Here is a 24,047-nt window from a genome sequence, read left to right on the forward strand (position 1 = left end):
CGCTGGAGGAGTCATCCTAAAATACTCCCATTCTGGACTTCTGGCTCAAGATGGAAGCTGAAAGCTCATTCCCTGGAGTCAACCAAGAAGAACTAGAAACAGAAAGGACACGGATGAAAGTAAGAGACATGCGTCACCCAAACGTGGCTCCTAGCAGAGCTCCCGGGGCAGGGCTGTGGCCAGCACAGGGAGGGCTCTGAGGACAGAAACCGGATCCTGCGGCTGCCGGGCCGAGTGAGAACACAGGGACTCTCCGGGCAGCCTCCCAAGGGGCAGTTCCAACGACCTTTCTGGGAAAGGAGCTCCGGGTGTCACAAGGGTGATGCCACATGTGGAGGTGGGCTGCGATGTGGGATGCGGAGGTGGACAGGAAGACGCCAGGGTGACAAGTTTGCACAAAGAAGATCCTAGATACTTTCAAATTGATTAGTAATTAAATGAATGGATAAATTAAATACCAAAGACTATTTCAGGGTCATTTCTAGGCCCCCTAGAAAAGCCTGCCTGCAGCAGGAACTCAACGAATGTTTGTGAGTAAACATGTTTAATCATTCTAGAAAAAGCAAAAGGAAAGGGCAGCAGCCCTGTGTGGAGAAACACTGTGATACTGCTCCTCTGGACCAAAGGCGCCAGGAGAAGTGCGGGGACAGTGGCCAGGAGCGCAGGACCCACGGGGGACGTGGTCAGCGCGTCGTGGGAAGCTCAAGCATCTCAACAAGGACGGTGGAGCCCGAATCTTTGGCCGGTACCTCTTTTCTCTGGCAAATTCACCCCAACGGGACGGAGAAGCAGTGCTGGTTTGGAGCTGCCGCTGGGTCCTCCAGGCTGGATCAGAGCCCCTTCCCCTCCGTAGGCTTCAGCCCCTCTGCTGCCACCGTGTTCTCCATGGTCTTTGGGGTGCGAGCTGCCCCCAGACTCCTGCCTCGGTGGCCGGCCCCTGTGCCTGGAGGCCGGACCCCCTCCCACCATGACCTGCTGCCGTCTCCTCGCAGTCCCGCATCTCCGTGCCACCCGACGGCTTTCCTGTTCCCTTTTCTTCCCACTGGCAGAAACCCACGGCGGGGGTCAGCTCCTGGGGTCTTCTTTTAGGAAGACAGATGTCTGCAGGGTGACTGGCTGGTTGGGAGGGCGGCGTGTGGTGTGGTGTGGAGCCAGGGGGTGGAGAGGAGGGAGGGGGAGCTGGATGTGCCACATCATAGTCATCTGTCAGGTTCAAAGAGCTACAGAAACGGGGTGAGGAAATGCTGGGGTACCAGCGGTGGGGTAGGAAGGACAGTGGTGGACATTCCAGCTCACTGCGGGGACAGGCCAGGCCTCGGGAGCCGAGAGACGCGGAAGCACAGCGGTGGGTGCAGCGAGCCACGGGGCACTGCTCCCGAGTTCTGCAGTCCTGTGGAGCGAGGCCCCAGAGCGGAGCCACCGCGCTCTCAAGAGGTACCTTCTGGGACGGAAGATCTGGGAGGGCCCGAGTGACCCCCTTCTCTGCACTGGCACCCCAAGGGGACTTGAGGATGTGCATAGCAGCTGTGGGGGTGGAAGCCTGACAAAATAGTAGGTAGGCGCCACCCACTGGCTTCTTATTTATCCTTTCAGTGCTTCTTTCTGCAAATACAGAAAACACGGACATACACACACGTACGTATGTTCACATACATACGTACAGGTCCACACATCCACATGTATACATGTTTGTGCACGTATTTGTACACGTTCACATACAGATCCTCGTCTTAAAAATACACATCATACCACAAAACCTGGCTTTTGGGTCATTTCACAACATAGCCAGGAAATACAAGGAATCTCTTAACATAAGTCACCAGGCGATGAAAAGCGGTGTAGCTGTGGGGGTCAAGAATGAACTGACACTGAGAACACCGGGCACAGGGCTGGCACTGGGCCGGCTTCCCCCAGACCACACTGCCCCGAGGATGCAGGCAAAATGTGCCCGGGTAGGGATGGGCCTCTGCACAGAGGGGGAAGGAAGGACACCTGCCTGCATTTTACAGTAAAAATGTGAAAGAACCTTGGGTCTGTACTGAGAGGGAAGGAGGGGGGAGGGGGAGGGAAAGGGGACGGAGGGAGGAGGGGGGAGAGGGAGAGAGAGGGAGGGAGAAGGGAGGGAGCGAGGAGAGAGGGAGGGAGGGGGAGGGAGGGGGAGAGAGGGAGGGAGCGATGGGAGGGAGGAGAGAGGAAGGGGGAGGGGGAAGGGGAGGGGGAGGAGGGAGGGGGAGGGAGCGAGGGGGGAGGAAGGGAGGAGGGAGGGAGGGGGGAGGGAGGGGGAAGAGAGGAGGGGAAGGAGAGGGGGAGGAGGGAGGGGGAGAGAGGGAGGGAGCGAGGAGGGAGGGAGGGAGCAAGGAGGGAGGGAGAGAGGAAGGGGGAGGGGGAAGGGGAGGGGGAGGGAGGGACCCTGCATTTTCATAACCACAGACCAGCCTTCATGCAGGGCCAAGGCTGAGCTGAGCTTTCTGGATGGTCCCAGAAGGGCTACATTTCAAGTGGTTCTGGATTGCTAGTCGCTGGGTGGTTAGTCAACACAAAGGTAAATAAATCGTTGCTGGAGGCTGCAACTTCTATCTCAAAGAGTTAACGCAGGTAGAGTTGCTGGAAATGCGAACTCAGGAGGTCAAATATCAAGAAACACAAAGGAAGACAAGGCACCATGTGTCAAATCAAAACACAACAAAATAAATCCAGAGGGAGGAAAAAACAACAACCTTCTGCAGTCTCAGATATTGTAATTATCAGACAGAATAGGAAGAAATATTCTGACTTGTCTTAAGAAATAAATGCTTAAGATTAAAAAAAAATTAATTGGATTTTAAGACTAAATAGAACTTTAAAAATGTAAAAGATAATAACTAAAATAAAAGCTGCAATAGTTGGGCCAAACAGCACAGTTAACACAGCTAAAAAGGAAATCAGAGAAATAAAAGCACCAAAATAAATTTTCCAGATTAGAGTCCAGAGAAACAGAGCAGAAAATAGAAAAGAAAGGTCAAGAGACACAGAGGAAAGAGTGGGAAGATATGTCATATGTCTTCTCTGGAAGTCCAGAATCAGACAAAGGAGGAGAAGAAAATCCTGAAATAATGACTTAAATTTCCCAGAACTGTTTAAAAATTCCAAAACTCAGAATCAGGAGATTAAATGAATCACATGCAGGATAAATTTTTTTAAATCCACTGCTCAACAAATCATTGCGTAACTGAATAATAAGATAAAAAAGAGTACCTGTGCCAGTTTGTATATATTATGTTCCCCAGAAAAAGCCATGTTCTTCAATGCATTCTTGTGGGGGCAGACATATTAGTGTGGATGGGTTGGAACCTATCGGTTCAGTGTCCGTGGAGATGTGACCCACCCAACTGTGGGTGATGACTCTGATTGGATAATTTCCATGGAGGTGTGGCCCCACCCATTCAGTGTGTACCTTGTTCAGTTTACTGGAGCACTATATAAGCTCAGACAGAAGGAGCTCATAGCTAGCTGGAGCTGAGACAGACATTTTGAAGACAGCCTTTGGAAGCTGATGCTGACATTTTGGAGAACGCCATTTTGAAATGCAACCTGGGAGCAAGCAGATGCCAGCCACGTGCCTTCCCAGCTGACAGAGGTTTTCCGGATGCCATTGGCCTTTCTCCAGTGAAGGTACCCTTTGTTGATGGACACTTTATGGCCTTAAGACTGTAACTGTGTAACCAAATAAACCCCCTTTATAAAAGCTGCTCCATTTCTGGTATTTTGCATCCTGGCAGCATTAGCAAACTAGAACAGTACCTTAAAAGCATCAAGGGAGACAGGAAGACACACCGTGTACACATAGACACAGCAATTACGCCGAAAGCTGACCTCACAGCCACTGGGGAAGCAGAAGGTGCTGGAATAATGTCTGCAGAGCCTGAAGGAAACTGACAGCCAATCTACAGTGCAATGGCCAACAAGCTGATCTTTCAAAAACCAGGGAGTAATAAGGGCATTGTAAGATAAACAGACACTGAGAGTGCTTGCCATCAGCGGGACCCCCATGAAAGGAAGTTATGAAGGATGAGCTACCAGAGGAAAAGGAGATAATCCCACTTGGCAGTGCCTCCTGTCTGTCTGCCTCCAAAGCTCAGCCCTTTGGACGGTGTCTGGGTCCTTCTGCTCACACAGGTGCAGCCTCCTCACATGGTGGCGATTTTATGGGTTCAAAGTAATATCCATTTTAAATTGATTTCACATCAAATAATAAATAAAGGCTTCTTTCACTCTCTGTTTAGTGACTATACATTAAAAAATTAAACAGCTATTTATAAACCTCATGCAAGTCTATTTGATTGAGACCTACCCTCAATCAATTAGCATTGATACCAATTTCTTGTCCAAAAATATAAATATTTGGTTTTGCTCATCATAAAGGCAATGAATAATTAAACTCTTGTCTCAGTCTCTCTCTCTCTCTCTCTCTCTCAATAAAAGGGGGCTACAGCTAGTTATTAGACACATTATGTTAAAATGAATATTCACACAGCAGCTCTAAGTATGTAGGAGAGACGCGTCCAACCGACCACAAGTTCCATTTGAAGTTACCATCTGAAGATGAAATTAGGAAACATCTAACAGCTAGTGAATCAACTTGATTGTGTTGGAGGAAGGCCTGCATCGATGCCTCAGCTGTGGTTGGAGCAGAATGCTCTGGAGCCAGAGTGCTACTGGAAGCGGGAGCCTGAGCACATATTCTGGGGGAGAAAGTACGTACAAACCAGCACAGCCTGTGCAAGAAGGACCCACCAACAGAAAGGAAGTGATCATCACAATGAAAGAGCTACTATGGGTGGGTATAAAAAGCAAGAAGGCAGCCCCTGGCCACCCAAGGGAGCCTTCTGGTCCACCTACTGGGGCAATCCTGTGGTGAAAAAGGGCACAACGGATTAGACCATGGTAACTTGATGCCACCTGCCACAAACATCATTCAGTTAACTCCCCTTGCCCTGATTCCCAGTTCACCCAGAAATCATCCAGCTACCCTTCGTCTTCGTCAACATTTTTTTTTTTTTTTGCAGAGATAGTTGGTACTGACTCCAGTCCACCTGACAACTTTTTCTCATTATACATCAATTATTTTTCTGATTTAAACTTAGCATGAGTCCATTTACTGAGAAATGGATTACCTCCAACAGACTGACATACTGTCTGGGTCTTTGGTCCTGGGCTACAGTAAGATTTGAACACTGTCCCAGCACACCGGATGCCTCCAACTGTATACCCTGCTGCACTTGAACCGATATGGAGATATGAGAGGAAAACGCTAAGGGTCTTTGGTCTTTCTTTGGTTTATTTTAGATTATATGCCTAAACAAACCACGAGAATGTGTAACAAGCTGTGTACATAGTCCGTAATGGGAAAAAGGATTTTTGGAGAGGTTGGCATATTTGTTTCTTAGTGTCATCTCAACTACATAGCAACGCTCCTCCTTTTTTCCTCTATGAACAATTTGTCCTTTAAATTTAGACTTGAACATCTCTAAATGGGAGAACATTTGCAAATATAGTGATTTATTTCCCAAGCGTGAATAGCTGTACAAGTGCTTTTCCCAAAAACTTTCTGTGGAGTTTTCGTATTATAAAATAAAGGCTTATTTTGGAAAACTGAGTGGGCTTTTGTGTTTGCCTCTTAAATTTTCCTATGATGATCTATGCTGTATAAATAAAGTGGAAGATGCCAGCAAGCAAACTGTTGTCTTTGGAAGCAAAACAGCTCAAAGATGATAGATACAGCCTAGCATTGGCAAGCTGTCTGCCTGACAGCACTGCAAGATTCTTTTCTCTTGGCATTAGATCTACCTGAATTCCTGTCCTCTGCTCAGGCCTCCTCTAGAACTTCTGACAAGTTATGGATTTTTTGTTGTTGTTGTCAAAGAACTCTTCTCTTCAATCAAGAGCCAGAAGTGTAAACTCAGATCATTACTCTGAGGATCAGCAGTTCAGGAAGGTGCCAACTGAAGGGAGCGACATCTGTTTCGATGCTGATCTGAAGACAGAGTGGGGGCCTTGTAGAACATTGACTTCCCTGGGTGATGTTTCACCTAGAGCTTTCTCTTTCTTTCTCTTATTGCATGGCCTTTTTTGCTTGAAACTCTTTGTGACGGTTAAGGTCATATGCCAACGTGGCCAGGTTATGGTGCCCAGTTGTCTGGTCAAGCAAGCACTGGCCTGATTGCAACTATGGGGACATTTCCTGGATATAAATCATCAGTCAGTTGATTGCATCCATGGTTGATGACTTCTATCATCAACTAAGGAGATGCCTCCAGCATGAGAGACGTCTCATCCAGTGGGCTGAAGAACTTAAAAGGAGACCTGATGATTTCAGCAGTCAGAAGAGAGAACTTCCATCTCTCCTTCAGCCAGCCAGCTTCTTCCGAGGAATTCACTGAAAACCTTCACCAAGTTCCCAGCTTCTTGTGGTCTGCTCTACAGAATTAGGACTTGCCCATCCCCCAGTCCTGTGAAACAATTCCTATAACAAATTTCATTATACATATACATATATATACACACATATACATATATTTGTGTGTATGTATGTATCCTGTTGGTTTTGTTTCCCTGTAGAAGCCTGTTGAATCGTCATTCCTCAAGCATGGCTGACTGGATCCAAAATGGCAGACAGGACTAAAGCTGAGCAAGAACTGGTCACTGTGGCTGGAGGGCACCAGCCGCCCAGGCCCCAGCCCTCGCGAGAGCAACAGTCTGCAGGGACAGGTGACTCTCCCCTTGCTGGACGCCTCTGGTTTTATGTGAGACCCCTTCGAGGGCCGTGAAATGACGTGGTAGTGTGTAGCTAGTGGTGGGCACACAATCTGCCATTCAGTCAGCTGAAGGTCTCCCCATTTTCCTGGCTTTCCGCACCTTTAAAGACTAAAAGCATAAGCAAGTTTCTCTGCACGACTTACATGATAACACAGAAGACACTGAAGCAAGCAAGGGTGTTTACAGGAAGCCTCTGCTGAGCTATCTCAAGCCCCCAAATGCTGGGCCATTTGTCTGATTAACTGATTAGACTTGTTCCACCCCAGATCCCTCTAGAAAATAAGTGGGATTATATGTGATAGATCTAAAAAGGAACGCAGATTGGACTGGAAACCTGCTCTCTGTAAAGCAGAACAAGATGGCTCTTGGTAAAATACTTCACTGGTAGGCACAGTTCACTTGTTAAGATAGAGCTGCACATGTGGAAGGCATTGGATTATTTCTTGCCAAAAATCTTCTTTTCCAACTGTGTAGCTGTGAACTGTGCCTTCCTGGAGGCCGAGAGACGGTTTGCAGATGATGTCTGGGTACAGTTAACCACCATCTTTTTTTAAATGCAGCTAATTCTACTGATAAAACCTCATCCTCACAAATTAACAACAAGCATACTGGGTAACTGTGTGGTAGCTTAAATCTGTATTCAATTATTGAAAGGAGAAGACACAGCAGGAGAGATTTTCTTTTCTTGTCAAAATTTGCACTTAGCAAATTGGCCTGGAAAACTGCATTAAGTCATAGGTCTGTAGTGTGACATATGACCTCAAAAGGAAACTATGAAAAGCACAAATAAACAGAAAGCCTTTTTAAAATAGCCTCAAGGAAAAAGGTAAAGCAGTGATTTTTGATCCAGACTCTCCATACTCCTGTTCTTATTCTGACAAATCCCAAATGAAAAGGTTTGGTCAGCTCAGGCTTCACATATGTAACTGAAAATGTTCATCAGGAGAATATTCGGCAGAAAGCAAAGCCAGGTTTTGTTTGTCAAAAGTTTGGAGAAGTTACTCAGAGCAGGTACTCGGTTCGCCAGAGGGGCTGGTTTTGCACCCCGGCTGCACCGCTGCCGAGCTGCAAGCTCTCTGGAGAGTGGGGACCCACCTGCCCAGGGCTGAGACAGAAGCGTCCCGGGTGGAGGCAGGTGATAGAAGCCCCCCATGGAATGAAGATCCAAGGAACGGCCTTGGCAGGGTGCCCGCCCTCAGCAAACATGCAGAGGGGTTGGCTGGGTGATGCCAAATCTCGGGCCTGGGGCTTATTTTCGGGGTTGCCGCCTGAGAGAGGGAGGGAGGGAGGTGGTGAGGAGGGTCTCAGGAGAGCAGCACACAAAGCCTTCAGGTCCCTGCTGTCCGGGGCTGATATGTGTGCCTGTGCACTGGGGGCTGGGGGTGGGGACCCAGGGAGCCTGTCCGAATACTCAGACAGAAGCATGACTGTCCCAGGGAATGGGGGCCGGTTTCGACGTGCTACCAGCTCTGTTTTCTGCTGGAACAACAATCTGCCAGGCTTCTCACACTCATGTGATCCCCTGGGCATGCAGCGACCACGGCCTCCTTCAGTCCAGTTATTTCATGCTGGTATGAAGGCAGTTGTCCTTATTTGGTAGTTGATTTTAAGGAAAAAAAGGGGAGAAAGGGGAGCAATTTACAGATTCAATGCAATCCCGATCGAAATTCCAACAGCCTTCTTTGCAGTAATGGAAAAGCCATTCATCAAATTTATATGGAATGTTAAGGGGCCCAAATAGCCAAAATCATCTGGAAAAAGAACAGAGTTGGAAGACTCACAAGTCCCGGTTTTATAATGCATTTCAAAGCTGCAGTGACAAAACAGCATGCTACTGGCACAAGGACAGACATACAGACCAACAGATTTGAACTGAGAGTTCAGAAATCAACCCTCACATCCATGGTCAACTGATTTTTGACAAGTGTGCCAAGTCCACTCAATGGGTAAAGAACAGCAAATGGTCACTTCAACATTTGGTGCTTTGTTCACGCAAAAGAACGAAAGTGAGTGGACCTCCATCACTGACCACATGTGAAAGTTAACTCAAAGTACATCAAAGACCTAAACATAAGAACCAAAACTACAAAACTCCTAGATAAAAACACAGGGAAACATCTTCAGGGCCTTGAGTTAGGCAATGGTTTCTTAAACTTTACTCCAAAAGTCCAGGTAACTAAAGAAAAAAAAATAGATAAATGGGATTGCATCAAAACTCATCAAAAGGCCTTTATCAGGAAAGCTAAAAGATGACTGACTGAGTGGAGAAAACATTTGGTAGCCAGTTATCTCATAAGGGTTTAATGCCCAGAGTGTATAAAGAAATCCTACAACTCAACAACAAAAAGACAACCCAATTAAAGCATGGGCAAAAGAATAAACATTTCTCCGGTGAAGATACACAAACAGCCAATAAGCACATTAAGAGATGCCTGACACAATTAGTCATTAGGGGAAGCAAATCAAAACTACAATGTGATACCAGTACACTCTCAAGAATGGTTAGTATTTAAAATATATATATGGTAAACAAGTGTTGGAGAGGATATGGAGAAATAGGAACACTCATTCTTTGTTTGTAGGATGTAAATGGTACAGCCAGTTTGGAAAAGTTTGGCCATTCCTCAGAAAATTAGATATAGAATTACCATATAATCCAGTGTGGTGATCTGAAGCTGTATGTACCCCCAGAAAAATACGTTCTTAAATCTACTCCATTCCTGTGGGTGTGAACCCAATGTAAACAGGACCTGTTGATGAGGCTACCTCAGTTAAAGCATGGCCCAGCCCAATCAGATTGGGTCTTAATCCCATTACTGGAAACCTCTATAAGAGGAATGAAAATCAAACAGAGAGAGAGAGAGAGAGGGATAGAGAGAGAAAGCCACAAGAAGCAAGAGGCTGGACATCACCGGAACCACAAGTGAAGGGAGAGATGAGGAGATGCCACCATGTGCCACATGACGGAAGAGACAAGGATCGCCGGCAGCCAGCCCAGAACGCCAGTCTTGGGAAGAAAGTATCGCCTTGATAAACCCTTGATTTGGACTTCTCCTAGCCTCAAAACTGTGAGCAAATAATTTCCCATTGTTCAACCTGACCCATTTCATGGCATTGCTGAAGCAGCCCAGGAAACTAAAACACCTGGGAATCCCACTACTAGGTATACACCCCAAAGAATTGAAAACAGGTTCTTGAATAGATATTTACACGCTGATGTTCATAGTGGCTTTATTCACAATTGCCAAAAGATAGAAGTAACCCAAATGTTCATCAACTGATGAATAGACAAGTAAAATGTGACACACACACACACACAATGGAATATTATTCAGCCATAAAAAGGACTGAAGTTATGATACTTGCAACAACACGGATGAACCTTGGAGACATTATGTTGAGTGAAATAAACCAGACACTAAAGGACACATATTGCATGAACTCACTGATATGAAATAATCAGAATATCTAAATTCATGGAATCAGAAACTAGAATACAGGCTACAGGTTGCCAAGGGCTAGGGTAGGATAGGGAATGAGGAATAAATGCTTAATTGGAATTTCTGTTTGGGGAGATGGTAAGATTTTGGGAATGGATGGGGGTGATTAGAGCACAACACTGTGAATGTCTTTAACACCACTGAATTGTATATTTGGAATTGGTTTAAATGGGAATTTTATGTTGTATATATGTTCCTAGAATAAACATTTTAAAGAACTATAGAAAGGTACAACACAAAGAGAGAAAGCTAATGTAAACTATGGACTATATTTAATGATATAATTATAATAATATTGTTTCATCAATTGTAACAAACTTGCCACACTAATGCAAAATGTTAATAATAGGGAAATGTGTGAGGGTGGTATATGGGCGTTTTCTGTAAATCTACAACTTTTCTAATGAAAACAATGAGAAAAAACATGAATGGTGTGTCCTCTTTTCTTTTTAAAATCAACAACTAATACTGCACTTTGTTCCTGGTCCCCAAAACAAAGGCCTAGAGAAGATCCTGGGGCAGGACTTGTAGGTCTATCTGAAAACATGAGCCACATTATTAATGCTACTGAAGATCAGTTTCAATCTTTCTTGATCTCCTATTTCAAACATACATTTTACTTATGAATATAAGTAAGGGAAGAAGATATTTTCATCTCCTGAACTATTTTTGTGACTTCTTGGTTCAGAGTGCAAACTCTGTGCAGTGATACTTCTCTGCAACTTCCAGAGGGTTGTTCCAGAAGATTTTATTCATTGAACCCGGCTGCCGCATTTTTGAGTTGCTGATCTAAAGCAAAAGCCATCACTCACAAATTCTGCAAGGGGCTTTAGAAATTCAGCACAAGCCTCGAAGTCACCTGTGTGGGAACTTTCTCTGGGCCCTGCTGGTAGCCTCACCCCCCTTTGCTTCTGCTTCTCCCCCAGCCCCCTGCTCAGCTGGGCCACGCACAGTCCTGACCCACACGAGATGGGGCATCGGACGGTGTGGCTTCTGGGAAAGACCTGGATCCTGACAAAGTGCCCTCAGGGGCCGCCTCCTCTTGCGTTGGACATGCCCATGAAGGGTGGGACGTTTGGCACTTTCCCAACCCTCCTGGGACTTCCAGTGACAAGTCCAAGGATAAAAGTCCAACACTGAAGACCGAAGAGTGGAGAAGTAGAAAATGCCGAGGTCGCCAATGACACCCCTGAGTGACAGCGCCTTGAAACCTCCTGCCTGCAGGCTTCCTGTTGGGCGAGACACTGAATACTTTCATTGCTTAAGTGATGACTGAATGAATACCCATTCGTTCAGCAGACACTGAATCATTTAGACACAGTTCCTGATGCTTGGGATACAGCAGTAAACGAGGCATCCCGCCCCCCCGGCTTCGTGGAGCACAAGGCAAGTCCCAGGAGACACACACTGCACGGGCACATAAGCAAGAAATGCACCAGGGAGTGGGGCCTGTGACGCAGAAAACACGGCCAGGCCAGGGGAAAGGACAGCAAACAGGTTATGCAGCGAAGGCGTCTCCGAGGGGAGATGATTGAAGTGCAAGTGTGAGCAGTGAGGGCATCTGGGGGTATCCGTTACTTGCAGCCGAAGGCAGCCAGTGAGGACGCATCCTTCAAAACAGAGCTCGGAAATCACTGCCCTGGAAAGGCTCCAGGACCTCCCATCTGCTAAAATTAACCCCCCCAGTCCCCTTCTGTGTCGTAGACACTGATACAGTCAACACGCCCTGTGTGAATTCACACTGGGGATTGGGTGTGGAGTTACCCCGCTCTGGGAGGGAAACCCCTAAGGGAGTTGAGTCCACCTGCTGGCTCCCAGCCCAGCACCTGTGACACTGTGCTCCACGCACCCTCAGGTAACTGTCGGCTCCACTGGAACCTGTCTCGGGAATGGTCCGAGTGGAAATGGGTAGTCTTCACTGCAGTCTGATTTTAAGTGGGCACTTAAACTTTTGTTAAAGTACAGTGATTTTTTTATATTTAAGGAATTTGTCTTGAAAGCACCATGAATGGTCAAATCACAAAGGTGGCCTCAGAAGAAAACCTTTGGTTCTCATTGAGAAGAGAAGACTTTATCAGATGGTTGAGGAGCAACCAGGCTCCCCACAGGAGGCCTCTGTCCAATCGTGTTTTGCCCCCTACCTTTTGAAAAGGCTATCACAGGATAACCGTGAGACGTCCTCCCCAACGGTGGCCTCTGCAGCCCCCCAGCCTTCCTGTGGGACCGGGAGGGAGCCTCTCTTGCTTGCTGACCTTGAAACCTCACAGTATGACCAGCCCAAGTCAACAGCAGTTCTGAAAACCTTAAAGAATACCCAGATTCCCCTCTGAGACTCCATAAAAGTTTCACTCACTAAGTTTATTCTTCAGAATCTTAAATCCTTCAGAGAGCTCCTATGCCTGCTAAGTCCCAAAACCCAGAGGCCATAGCCTCTTCAAGAACATCAACCAGATGTGGCCCCTTTTCCCATAATGTCAACACCCCTTTTCAACATGAACAAATTAGAGTGGTCCCTGCCTAGACATCCCTGAAGACTGGGAAAGTGATTAAACTAGAGGAAAGGGTAGCAACAGACAAGATGGAATTTAACAATGGATTATGAATACTGAATCTCTATATAATTTTTTAAGGAAAGAATCAAAATGGTGGAACTGTAACCCACAGCATCCTTTGAAATTTGTAAAAGGAAAAAAAAAAAAGAAACCTCACTAAGGACTTTTCCTCTGCAATGACTCAAGCACAGCACAACCTTTCCACTCCCCGTCCCATCTCAGCGCTGGGGGACAAGCGTGTGACAGACTCAACCCACATCAAACTGGCTTTATCATAAATTTGTACCCAGCAGATATGTTATGCTCAACCTCAAAGGTGAAGAGAAAAGGAAAAGGGCATTTAAAGAAACATAAAGCATTGACTAAGGCTTAAAGGAAACAGAAAAGGGTTTGATTTTGGGAACCTGTATAAGAATTTAAAGAGTAGAGGATCAGTTGATAGTGTATTTTTAAATTAAATCCAAAATTTGTAGAACAGAGTAAAAATGTACTTTAAAAGTTTTTCCCTTTACTACCAAAACAGAAGAAAAGGCATTTGCCTCTATTTATAATCACAAATAGAATAAAATTCCTTTCCTTTATATGTTATATTAACTGACTTACTAATATTAATATTAAAAATTAATATTAATTAATATGTTTGTTTTCCATTTGAAGCTGAACTTTTACATATAGAGTAAGTGATGAAAAATCATGCTTTTTAATCATAGGGGCATGGCAATTTAGATTTATACATATTGCAAAATTTTTCCTAAGGATAGGTTAGGGTTATATAGTATGTCAATAAGCTAAGACTTTTGGGAATCACTTTTTGAAAATAATTGGGAGACACTTTACCTGTGAGTTTGCACTGGCAATTTCAAATTCCATTTTCCATGTTTCCCAAGGAAGCCAGTACCACACAGTCCCCGTCACAAGCAAAACAAGTTTTAAAGGATTCTGGAATAGGTTGGTACATGTGAAGTCTTCATTGAGTCTTTCCAAGAACGTGATTGTAACACCAGAAATGGTTACTTAACAGACTGTTTTGAGAATCAACTCAGATAAGGCGGCAACATTTCAGAAAAGCTCAGACGGGCACCTACAGGTTTGCCCCCAAGACCCCGGATGCCCGCTGGGTTCCCAGGTTAGACCCCTGCCTCCTTGGGCCCACGCCTCCCTATTTAGGGTCTCCACAGGTGGGGGTGGGGGCAGCATCACTGCAGAGCAGGCCAGCACCTGGCTAGCACAATCCACAGCCACCTGACCCCAGGGGCACAGGGGTGCCAGGCAGCTGGCCTGAGCTGCCCCCTGCATCATTCAGCTGAACAGCTACGGAGGGATGGGATGTGTGGACTCGCGTGGACCCACGTGGCTGTTCTCTGTCATTCAGGGGCTGCTCCGAGGAGCAGGGCAAACGCAGCTGGGTTTCTCTGAGGGGCACTTTCACACTCAACATATTCATTTTTTTTTTTTTGCTACTCTTCATTTCTTCTTTGCTTTGCTGTTGTTGTTTTGGTCGAAGGTCTAAGCCTACTTTTTGAACTATGCTAATGGTCTCTGCCAGCACAAAAGCCAACACAACCACAGGAGACAGAAGACACTCTCGGTTTGGCTGCTTCTAAGAGACATCAGTGCTTCCAGACCGCATCCTGTCACAGAATTATTTGCAGCATTTCTTTGCAAGGGTGACAGGGTTCACAAATCAACTGCATGTGGGAACAGCCTCCCAAGGGCCCCCAAGCCGAGCGGGTAAGGGTGACAGGGTTCACAAATCAACTGCATGTGGGAACAGCCTCCCAAGGGCCCCCAAGCCAAGCGGGTGGCCAGGATCTGGGAGATGGTGGTTCCCGGCCATGAGCTTTCCTAATCAAGGCCAGATTTTCATGTATGCAGCTCTCAGCCCTGAGAACGCTCCTGGCACGGTCACCCAAGCGATTCTGCCTAGTTTCTTCAAGGTTATGCGCAAAGGAAACTTTACTCCAATCATCTTTGATTGGGATGTTTCATTCTTCTTCTGTGTCCTTGGGATAGAGGTCCACAAAGTAGATGTGTGGGGTCCATGGGTCACAAATCACATTTCCTGCTTCATGCCCATAAAGCAATCACCGTCAGCTCTCAGTAGACCTTTTTATCAGAGGAAGCATTAGTGCAGAAAGTACAAATCCTAGAGAACCCGCCTGGGTCTTTCCTGCTGCCACAGCTGCTGCTGAGGTCAGAGGTGGGGTACGGGGCTGCGGGGACGCCATGAAAAGCTGGGGCAAGAGGTCTCTTTGGGAAAATTTTGAGCAGAGGTGATGAATTCAGTCGTTGCTCTTTGTCCTCTTTTTATGTCGTTGCCTTTTTATCCCATACCATGAAGCAAAAAATAGCGTTGCTTTTTTTCTAGGATCCTTCCAGCTGATGGCAGGAAGAGGGGCCGAGGAAGCCAAGTGGAAATCAGCAGGGGAAGCTCTCTGGGCTTCCGGGAGTCGGGCTGCAGAGCAGGGGAGGCCGTGGGACACCAGGCTGAAAGTAAAAGCATTGCACCTTCCGCTGGAGGGGTGGGGGGTGCCTGAGATATGCCCCCAGCAAGGGGAGGGTCCCGGATGTTTTGCTGTATAGAATTCTATGTCAACTAAGATGGTAAAAGGTTGTTTAATTGTAAATGCTATAATTAATCATTTGCACCCCGGGTAAGTATTCCTGTAGTTATAACTGTGCGTCTGTTGGGTCTGGGCATGGATCTCATCCCACCCTCTGACAATGAGCCCTTCGGAGCCAGCACCTCCCTTCCAGCCAGGAGCTGCAGAAGGGGAATACGATGTCCCTTTGTCAGTCCAGGAAGGGCAGGGAAGAAAGTCTAAAGCTACAGGGATAAAACCACAGTGGAGCTCCAGGCCCTCCACGCAGGGTGGAGGCACAGGAGGAGGCACAGAAGGGGGCAGGGGAACGCCTCTGAAGCCCCAGCAAAGATGTGGGGATTGGAAAGGAAGCTGGAAAAGGACCTTAGGAAACGAGGCGGAAAATCACAAAATCGTATCTTTTAATGAAAAAACAATTTTAGGTAACAATGCTTATAAAGAGCCAAGTCCGCATCCTCTGTACGTATGACTGTGCAATAAAATTATCAGGATCTGGAAAGAATCCCGTCCCCCACAAAAGGCAGGTTCAAGTCCTGGATCCCAGGTCCTGTGGTGCGAGCCCACCTGTAAGCAGGAGCTCTGCAGAAGCTACTCGTGAAGGTGCCCACACTGAACGAGGGAGTCTTTATCCAGTTTGGCTGAAGTCCTCACAAGCAGAGGAAACTGGACATGACGGAGAAGCCAGAAGCTGGAGGTTCAAACGAAACAGGAGGAGAGAGAAGATGCCATCGCGTGCACTGGAAGGAAGCGGAAGAGAAAGAAAGGAAGGGGGAAGGTAGAACTATAAGAGAAACTTCAGGAAGTTCAGGAAAAAATGAAAGGCCAGTGATTACAAAAAGAAAAGAGACGCCCCGTAACGGGAGATTGTGAAAAATGGAGATATTGAGTATAAACACCAGTTCATTTGAGAATGAAGGACGCGAATGGAATCTCTGAGTCACGCTGTACCCTTTAACTCCATCGACTAATTTACAGGTGTCTGCCCACCCACGGGGGCCCAGGCCGCCCTGAGGTCACGCTGAGGAGAGGGGTCCCCGCGGCCATGAGCTCGGCAGGAGGCAGTGTCTGAAACGTGCTGAAATGCGATGCTACGGATTCTGCCTTAAAAAAGGGGGAGTGGGCAAATTTAAGATGTTTTTACTTCTCTTTTCTCGTTGAAAACACAGATAAAACAATAAAAATAATGGAAAATGGAGGGAAATACTAGTTGAGACAAGGCAAACAGGCAAACAAAGAGGCCACCACGCATCTTGCCAACCATCAGGCACGTGGGACTAAAATCAGGACAGACCCAGACACTGACAAAACACCTCACATATCAAGCAGGCACATCCTCAAAAGCAAGGTCAGGTTTCTAAAGGTCACAGCAAGGAGCCTTGATGAGCACGAGGAGGTTCACAGAGGATGCCGGGAAGTCCCCCGAGACAGCACCTAAGAGGGCAGATGCAGCTATAGGAATTCCTCTCACAGCGGGGCCTCTGGCCGCCGAGGACTTCCAGAAGGTAAGGACGCTCCTTTTCTGCTCCTTTCCTGTAGGAATTCCACAGGAGTAGGAGCAAAGAGAAACAGGAAACATGCAGACCATGATGTTCTAGATAAGTCTTTTGCACAGAAAATAGATGTCTTTATACTTTATGCTCATGGGAATTTCCTCCTAGATGGTTCTTGTGATAGAACGTAATTGAATTTTACAAGGCAAGTCCAAAGAGGGAAATAAACGCTGGTTTGTAAAGCATTTAACTCTGTTAGGTTAAGGAACAGGATTTTAGAGATTTGCAAGGTGCACAGATCGAAGCAGCCAGTTCAGTTTCCAGAAAACAGGGATGAGGGGAAGTGAAGAGGAGCGGGACGATGTCATAAGACTTCTCTGGCCCTTGCATTGTTCTCAGGAGCTGAGGGCTGTTGCATCCAAAACTACAACCCACCACGTAGGAAAAGCGTTTCAGTGACAGGCTGGGTGCCCACCCATGGCCCACATGGGATCAGAGAAAGCTGGGAGCCCCGGCCAGTCACCGGCCTGGCCAGCTGAGTAAGAGCCCTTGGGGGGATTTGCAGAGCTGCTTTCTGGTTCTGCTACACTGACCTGTGGACTTGGCTGTGGGTGGAAGCCCTGGTCACCTGCCTGTTTCTCCCCAAATCCAGCTGGCAGATGGAAGGTTTGCATCTGAATTAGGTAACACCTTACAGGTGACCATCCTTGCAGTCTGAGATACACGACAGATCTGTCATTTTTCACCTGGCTGTGCACGGGTGAAAATCTATAGGATCAAGACAGGTTTTAAGCACACAGTGGGGGTTGAACAGCCCCACTGATGAAGGAAGTATAGCATGGAGGGAACCAAACTGAAAACAGTGAAAATAAAAGAAACCAGAACAGACCCAAGCATTAAGTGGCATTGACTTAATAAGTGTGATGACCTAACAGCACAGTTGGGGGAGAGAAGAATGAGCCAATGCTGACGGCCTTTCTCAAGCTCAAAATTACTAGAATGGCCCTAGGCCCAAGGGCCACACATTTCAAGCCCAGGCTGGGCAAGAAACCTCCTGGAGTGAGCCCCCTTTCCCCCGAGACGTCTGAAATAAGACTCAGGCTTCGCTTGTGGTTAAACCCCTGCGTCCTCATACTCACGATCCCAACGGGGAAGGCCAAGACGGCCAGCACCCAGTCGCGGAGCGCGATGAGCTTCTTCAGCTGCCTCTCCTGCTCCCGGCTCCCACTGCCTCTCGTCAGAAGGCTGGAAAGATCAGTCAGGACACAGATCCCAAAAAAGACGGCCTGGATGACCTGTAGAGAAACAAGGGTCCGTGTCAGCACAGGATCCGCGGGCACCCACGGCAGGGGCAGCAAAGGGGCCACACACATTGCAATGCGATCCAGTCAGAGAGGGTCCCAGGCACTGCAAGCGGAAAAGAGTCAGCTACTTAGAGCTTCATACCAAATACTGGAAAATTCATCCTAAAAGCACCATTCTGCATTTTGCTCGCCTCAGGACAAAGGCAAAACGTGCACACACACACATCTAAATGGAGGCGACAAAAAGCCATGCAAACAATCAAACTGGTGTGTCCATTAGTTTAAAACATCACATCAAAATCTGTGGTCTGGTTCTACTGACGAGAGGGTTTAACAAACACCTAAGAAGTGCAAAGTAAAGAACCATGGTAGCCAGAAAAATAGACATGACAGTTTGGTATGTGAAGAATTCTTCCTTATGGCTTAGATCACTTAGATCTAGAAAATTTTCCACCCCAGGGAACAGTTCTACAAGAAGCTATCTAAGCGTCCAGTCCTCGAGTCATAGAGAAATCAAGTGAATACATAATCAAGTCTCTGGTGTGAAGCAATTTCCCATTGTTAAACTTGGACTAAATGATCTTCCCAGGTTTTCAGTTTTTATGAAATAAAATCTTTCCAAAGTAATGTAAACTTAGATACCCACATCATTCATCCCCTAAGAAAAGCTACTGTTGAACATTGCTGAACGATTACAAATGGAATTGCTTGTATCACTTATGTTTGGAGAACACTGGCACACTAAGCCCAGTGACTTGTGAAATTCCTGAAGTGGTGATAAAAGTACTGAAGCGGAGGAGCTGGGAGTAGGGCAGCGGCCCGCTTTAGCAGCTTAGCAAGCGATAATCCTAATTATGGGAATGGTAGACAGTGTATTCCCGGCTCAGTCACACCCATTGAGCACCAAGGCTTGACTCAGGGGGATGTTACCGCCTTCTTCTAGTAGAAAGAACCTATCAATGATCTATTTGTAAAATATTTAATTTTACTCATTGTAAAATCCTTTAGAAAACATGACAAATACTCTCTTTGTAAATGTCCTTGTTGGCCATGGAAGGAGCCCGTGGCAGCTCCCTGAATGACCCCCACACCCAAGACACACACCAAACAGAAGGACCCTCAAAGCTAAACCAACCGACAAAACAGGAAGCCAGAAAAGAACACTACATTTGATATCATTAAAATAAATTCTGAAAGATGCAAAAATAAATTTTAGGCTGCACATATATGAAGTAAAATATGGAAAAGTGAATGGGAATGAATAACACTGACTTCAGGTACGTCTAGAGAAAGGCAGGTAAGATTGGAGCAGGAATGCAAAAGGCTTCAACTGCTCTGATAATATTTTATTTCTAAGCTTGACTGTTGTGTATATGAAGTTTGTTGTGTTTTTCTCCATACATTCTACCAGTCCAAAATATTTCAAAATAATTTAAGAATACAAACTGATAAAGAGTGGTTTTTATACTTCTAGAATGTGGTTGACTAATCTCTTTCAATTCCTTTCCTTGCAACTCACTTTACCCGACTTTTAAATATTCTTAATAATAACAGAGTTTGGTAAACTCAAAAAAGCCTAGTGATAATATCATATGTAAAACTTCTGTACGACTTTTGCTTAGAGGCATAGGGAGTAGAGCCTTGAGTGGGTAACGAGGAAGGAAAGCTATCTGGAGACCACTGATTTATCAGATGCAACCTGGGATAAAGAGATGCAGCAGTGGACAGTCCAAGAGGAAGAGGTTCTAGTTGCACCTAAGGTGATACATTCCAGAGACATTCATGACAAATTAACTGGTACCAGATGTGCATTCCCACCACAAACAACTAGAAATTTGCAGTAAAGTTATGAATCAACTCTTTCAGAAATTGGACCTCTTCCTCTGTAACAGACCAGAGGAAATTCTCTGATTCTGAAGGGCACACCAGAAGAGGCCAGACTCACCCTGGATAATCCTCCTTTGCCATATAAAATAACATAATCACAGGAATGGCATCTAATTGTATTCATAGGTTCTTCCCACACCCAACATGATGGAATTAAAAATGATGAGGGTCACTGGAGGTCATCTTAGATTCTGCCTACCACAAGCGGAAAATTATAAACCCAAACTCCAAGAAGCACAACACAAATAAAACTATAAGCACACTGTAATCAAATTGCTTAAAATCTGAGATAAAGAGGAAATCAAAAAAGCAGCTGGAAACTGTGCTGGTTTGTATATGTTATGTCCCCCAGTAAAAAACCATATTCTTTAATGCAATCTTGTTGGAGCAGATATATTAGTGTTGAATAGGCTGAAACCTTCTGATTGAGTGTTTCCATGGAGATGTGACCCACCCAACTATAAGTGAAACATTTGCTTAGATAATTGTCATGGAGGTATTAACCTGCCCATTCAAGGTGGGTGTTAACTGGATCACTGGAGTCATATAAAGGAATTCACAGACAGAAGGAACTCAGAGCAACTGAGTGTCATTTTGAAGAGAAGCTTCAGCCAAGAGAGGACAAAACGCCCCAAGAGCAACATTTCGGAGATCGCCTGTTTGAAACACAACCTGGAAGCAAGCGGACACCAGCCACATGCCTTCCCAACTAACAGAGGTTTTCCGGACGCTAATGGCCATCCTTCAGTGAAGGTGCCCTATCATTGATGACTTACCGTGGACACTTTATGGCCTTAAGACTGTAACTTTGTAACCAAATAAACCCCCTTTATAAAAGCTAATCCATTTCTGGTGTTTTGCAAAATGGCAGCATTAGCAAACCAGAACAGAAACAAAAGACATAACATAGAAAAATAACGATAAGAAATCACAGACTTCTCACACAAAACAATGCAAGTCAGAAAACAATGGAATGAAATCATTAAATCCCCCAAGGTTACAAAATTGTCAAAGACCAAAGACTCGTTCAGACAACTAGAAGCTGAGAGAATCCATTGTCAGTACGTTTTCACTATAAGAAATGTTAAATGAATGAAGAAATGGATACCAGATATAAATTCAGTCTATATACAGCAATGACGATTGCTGTAAATAGTAAATATGTGGACAAACACAACATTATTTTCATGTAAAAAACTTTTAAAGATAGCTAACTATTTAAAGCAAAATTATAACAATAAATTGTGGGACTTGTAACATATGTAAAAGTCAGAATTTGACAACAATAGCAAAAAAAATGAAGGGAGGATTGGAGGGTATGCAGTTGTAAGGTTCTTAGGTTATTCACAAAATGATATATTATTATTTGACAGCAGATTGTAATTAGTATGCATATCGAGCAGCCGATAAATGAATAAAATAGAGCTGTTTAGTTAAAACCTAATATTAGTTGTCTATTGCTGAATAACAAATTACCACAAACTTAGCAGCTTAAGAAAACATTAATTTATTGTCTCACCATTATGCATGCCAGAAGCCCAGGTGGGCTCAGCTGGGTTCCATGTTCACGATACCTGTTTTGTCAGGGTTCTCTAGGAAAACAGAACTGACAGGAAGTATCCATAAATATTATGAGATCTTTATAAGAACCATCTCACGCAACAATGGGGATACCCAAGTCCAAATTCTGTAGGGTTGGCTATAAGTGGGTAACTCCAATGAAAGTCCTCAATGAATTCTCCAGGAGAAACTGACTGGCTGAAGTAGAGATTTCAATTCTCTCTCTGCCTGCTGAAATCATCACTTCTTTTAAGGCCTTCAACTGATTGGATGAGACACCTCTCATTGTTGAAGGCAACCTCCTAAGTTGACTGTAGATGTTATCAGCCATAGATGCAATCAATTTACTGATGACTTAAGTCCATGAAATGTTTTCACAGTAACAATCAGGCCAGTGCAGATTAACCAAACAACTGGACTCATCACATGGCCAAGATGACACACTAACCTAACCATCACAACATCACAACAGTGAAATCAAGATGTTGGCCAAGCTGGGTTCCTATCTGGAAGATCAAGGAAAGAAGCCACTTCTAAGCTCCTTTGGATTGTCAGTAGAATTTAGTTACTTGCAAGAGTAACACTGAGGTTCATGTCTCCTTGCTTGGTCAGGGTCACTCTTAGTGACTTGCACCGCACTCCAGTCCTTGAAGGTGGCCTCCTCCGTCTCCAAAGCCAGCAACAGCATGTAAAATCCTTCTTGTGCTTCCAATCTCTCTAACTTTCCCTTCTGTTTCTTCTTCTACCACAAGCTTCAGAAAGACCTCTGCCTTTTTAGGGCTCATGTGATAACATCAGGCCACCCAGTCTCCTTTTCTTAATGTCAACTGTTCACATAATATGACACAATAACAGGAGTGATCACAGTCACAGTTTACCCAGGTTTAGGGTGGGACATTTTTGGGGAGCCATTTTATTAATTCTGTCTACCACAGTTAAGAAAACAATAGTGGAAATAAATGGAATACTAACAATATTAAATTAATTCAAAAGAAGTCAGAAAGAAGGAAAAAAAGGACAAAGAACAGATGGGATAAAGAGAAAGCAACTAGCAAGACATTAGACTTGAACCCAAATGGGGCTATAATTACATTAAATGTAAATGATTTAAATTGTCTAATTAAAAAAACAGAAATTTTCAGGTTGGAATAAAGAAAAGACAAAAATGCTCTTTAAGTATAAATATGTAGATAAGGTAAAAGTAAATGGATAAAAAAAATTGCAATAAGAAAGCTGGAGTAGCTATATTAATATAAAAAGTAGGTTTCAAGGCAAAACATTACCAAGAATAAAAAGGGACATTTCCTAATGATAAAAGTTTCATTACATTAAGATGTCTGTGCCAGTTTGAATGCATTGTGTCCCCCAAATGCCATTATCTTTGACTTAGTCTTGTGGGGCAAGACTTAGTCTTGTGGGGCTGATTAGATTTGCTTGGAATGTGCCCCACCCAGCTGTGGGTGATGACTCTGATGAGATATTCTCATGGAGGCATGGCCCCACCCATTCAGGGTGGGCCTTGATCAGTGGAGTCATATAAATGAGCTGACTCAAAGAGAAGGAACTCAGTGCAGCTATGAGTGATGTTTTGAAGAGGAGCAAGCTTGCTAGAGAGGAACGTCCTGGGAGAAAGCCATTTTGAAAGCAGAACTTTGGAGCAGACGCCAGCCACGTGCCTTCCCAGCTAAGAAAGGTTTTCCGGACGCCATTGGCCATCCTCCAGTAAAGGTACCCGATTGCTGATGTGTTACCTTGGACACCTTATGGCCTTAAGACTGTAACTGTGTAACCAAATAAACCCCCTTTATAAAAGCCAATCTATTTCTGGTGTTTTGCATTCCGCAGCATTAGCAAACTAGAACAATGGCATAAGGATCTTAAATGTGTATGTGCCTAATGGCAGAGCTTCAAAATACCGGAAGCAAAAACAGATTTATCATGGAGCTAAATTACTCAATAAATGAATAAATGACTCATTGATTCTTGGGAAACATATAGTTTTATGAAGAAGTAAAAGGAAAAGAAGAGGTGGGATCTTAAAGTGAATGAAAAGGGAGAAACAGGTTCTCATATTCCAGGAGAGGAGAAACCCAAAAAAATTTCTGCAAATATAAATGTAATAGTTTAAACAACACTTCACCAAATTTATATGATTAACTCTATACACAAATGAAGTAATCTATTTTCTGACAGTAGAATTTTCTTATCCAGTGGTGTCACCCAGCATGGTCTCTGCACCGTTACCTGGTGGCTGCTCTGTCAGTGCTAGGAGAATTCTCTGCGAGCCCTCTCCCGTGCGGGACCCTAACATGCCCCGACCGCAGATGAACCGCTATGGAAGACTCCCCAAGGGCGT

At 45.1% G+C, this 24,047-nt stretch overlaps 1 protein-coding gene across 6 annotated transcripts in view; it reads right to left on the bottom strand.

Annotated features, from left to right (window-relative positions):
• AIG1 (androgen induced 1) overlaps nt 1-24,047 on the bottom strand; it is a 231,146-nt gene that overhangs the window by 153,617 nt on the left and 53,482 nt on the right. For all 6 annotated transcript variants that reach the window (XM_037844379.1, XM_037844378.1, XM_037844377.1 and 3 more), the window contains exon 2: nt 18,080-18,235. In XM_037844379.1, the coding sequence (XP_037700307.1) occupies nt 18,080-18,235 (156 nt within the window). The remainder of the gene's footprint in view (nt 1-18,079; nt 18,236-24,047) is intronic.

This window comes from Choloepus didactylus, chromosome 7, assembly GCF_015220235.1.
Source record: "Choloepus didactylus isolate mChoDid1 chromosome 7, mChoDid1.pri, whole genome shotgun sequence".
Classification (NCBI taxonomy): domain Eukaryota; kingdom Metazoa; phylum Chordata; class Mammalia; order Pilosa; family Megalonychidae; genus Choloepus; species Choloepus didactylus.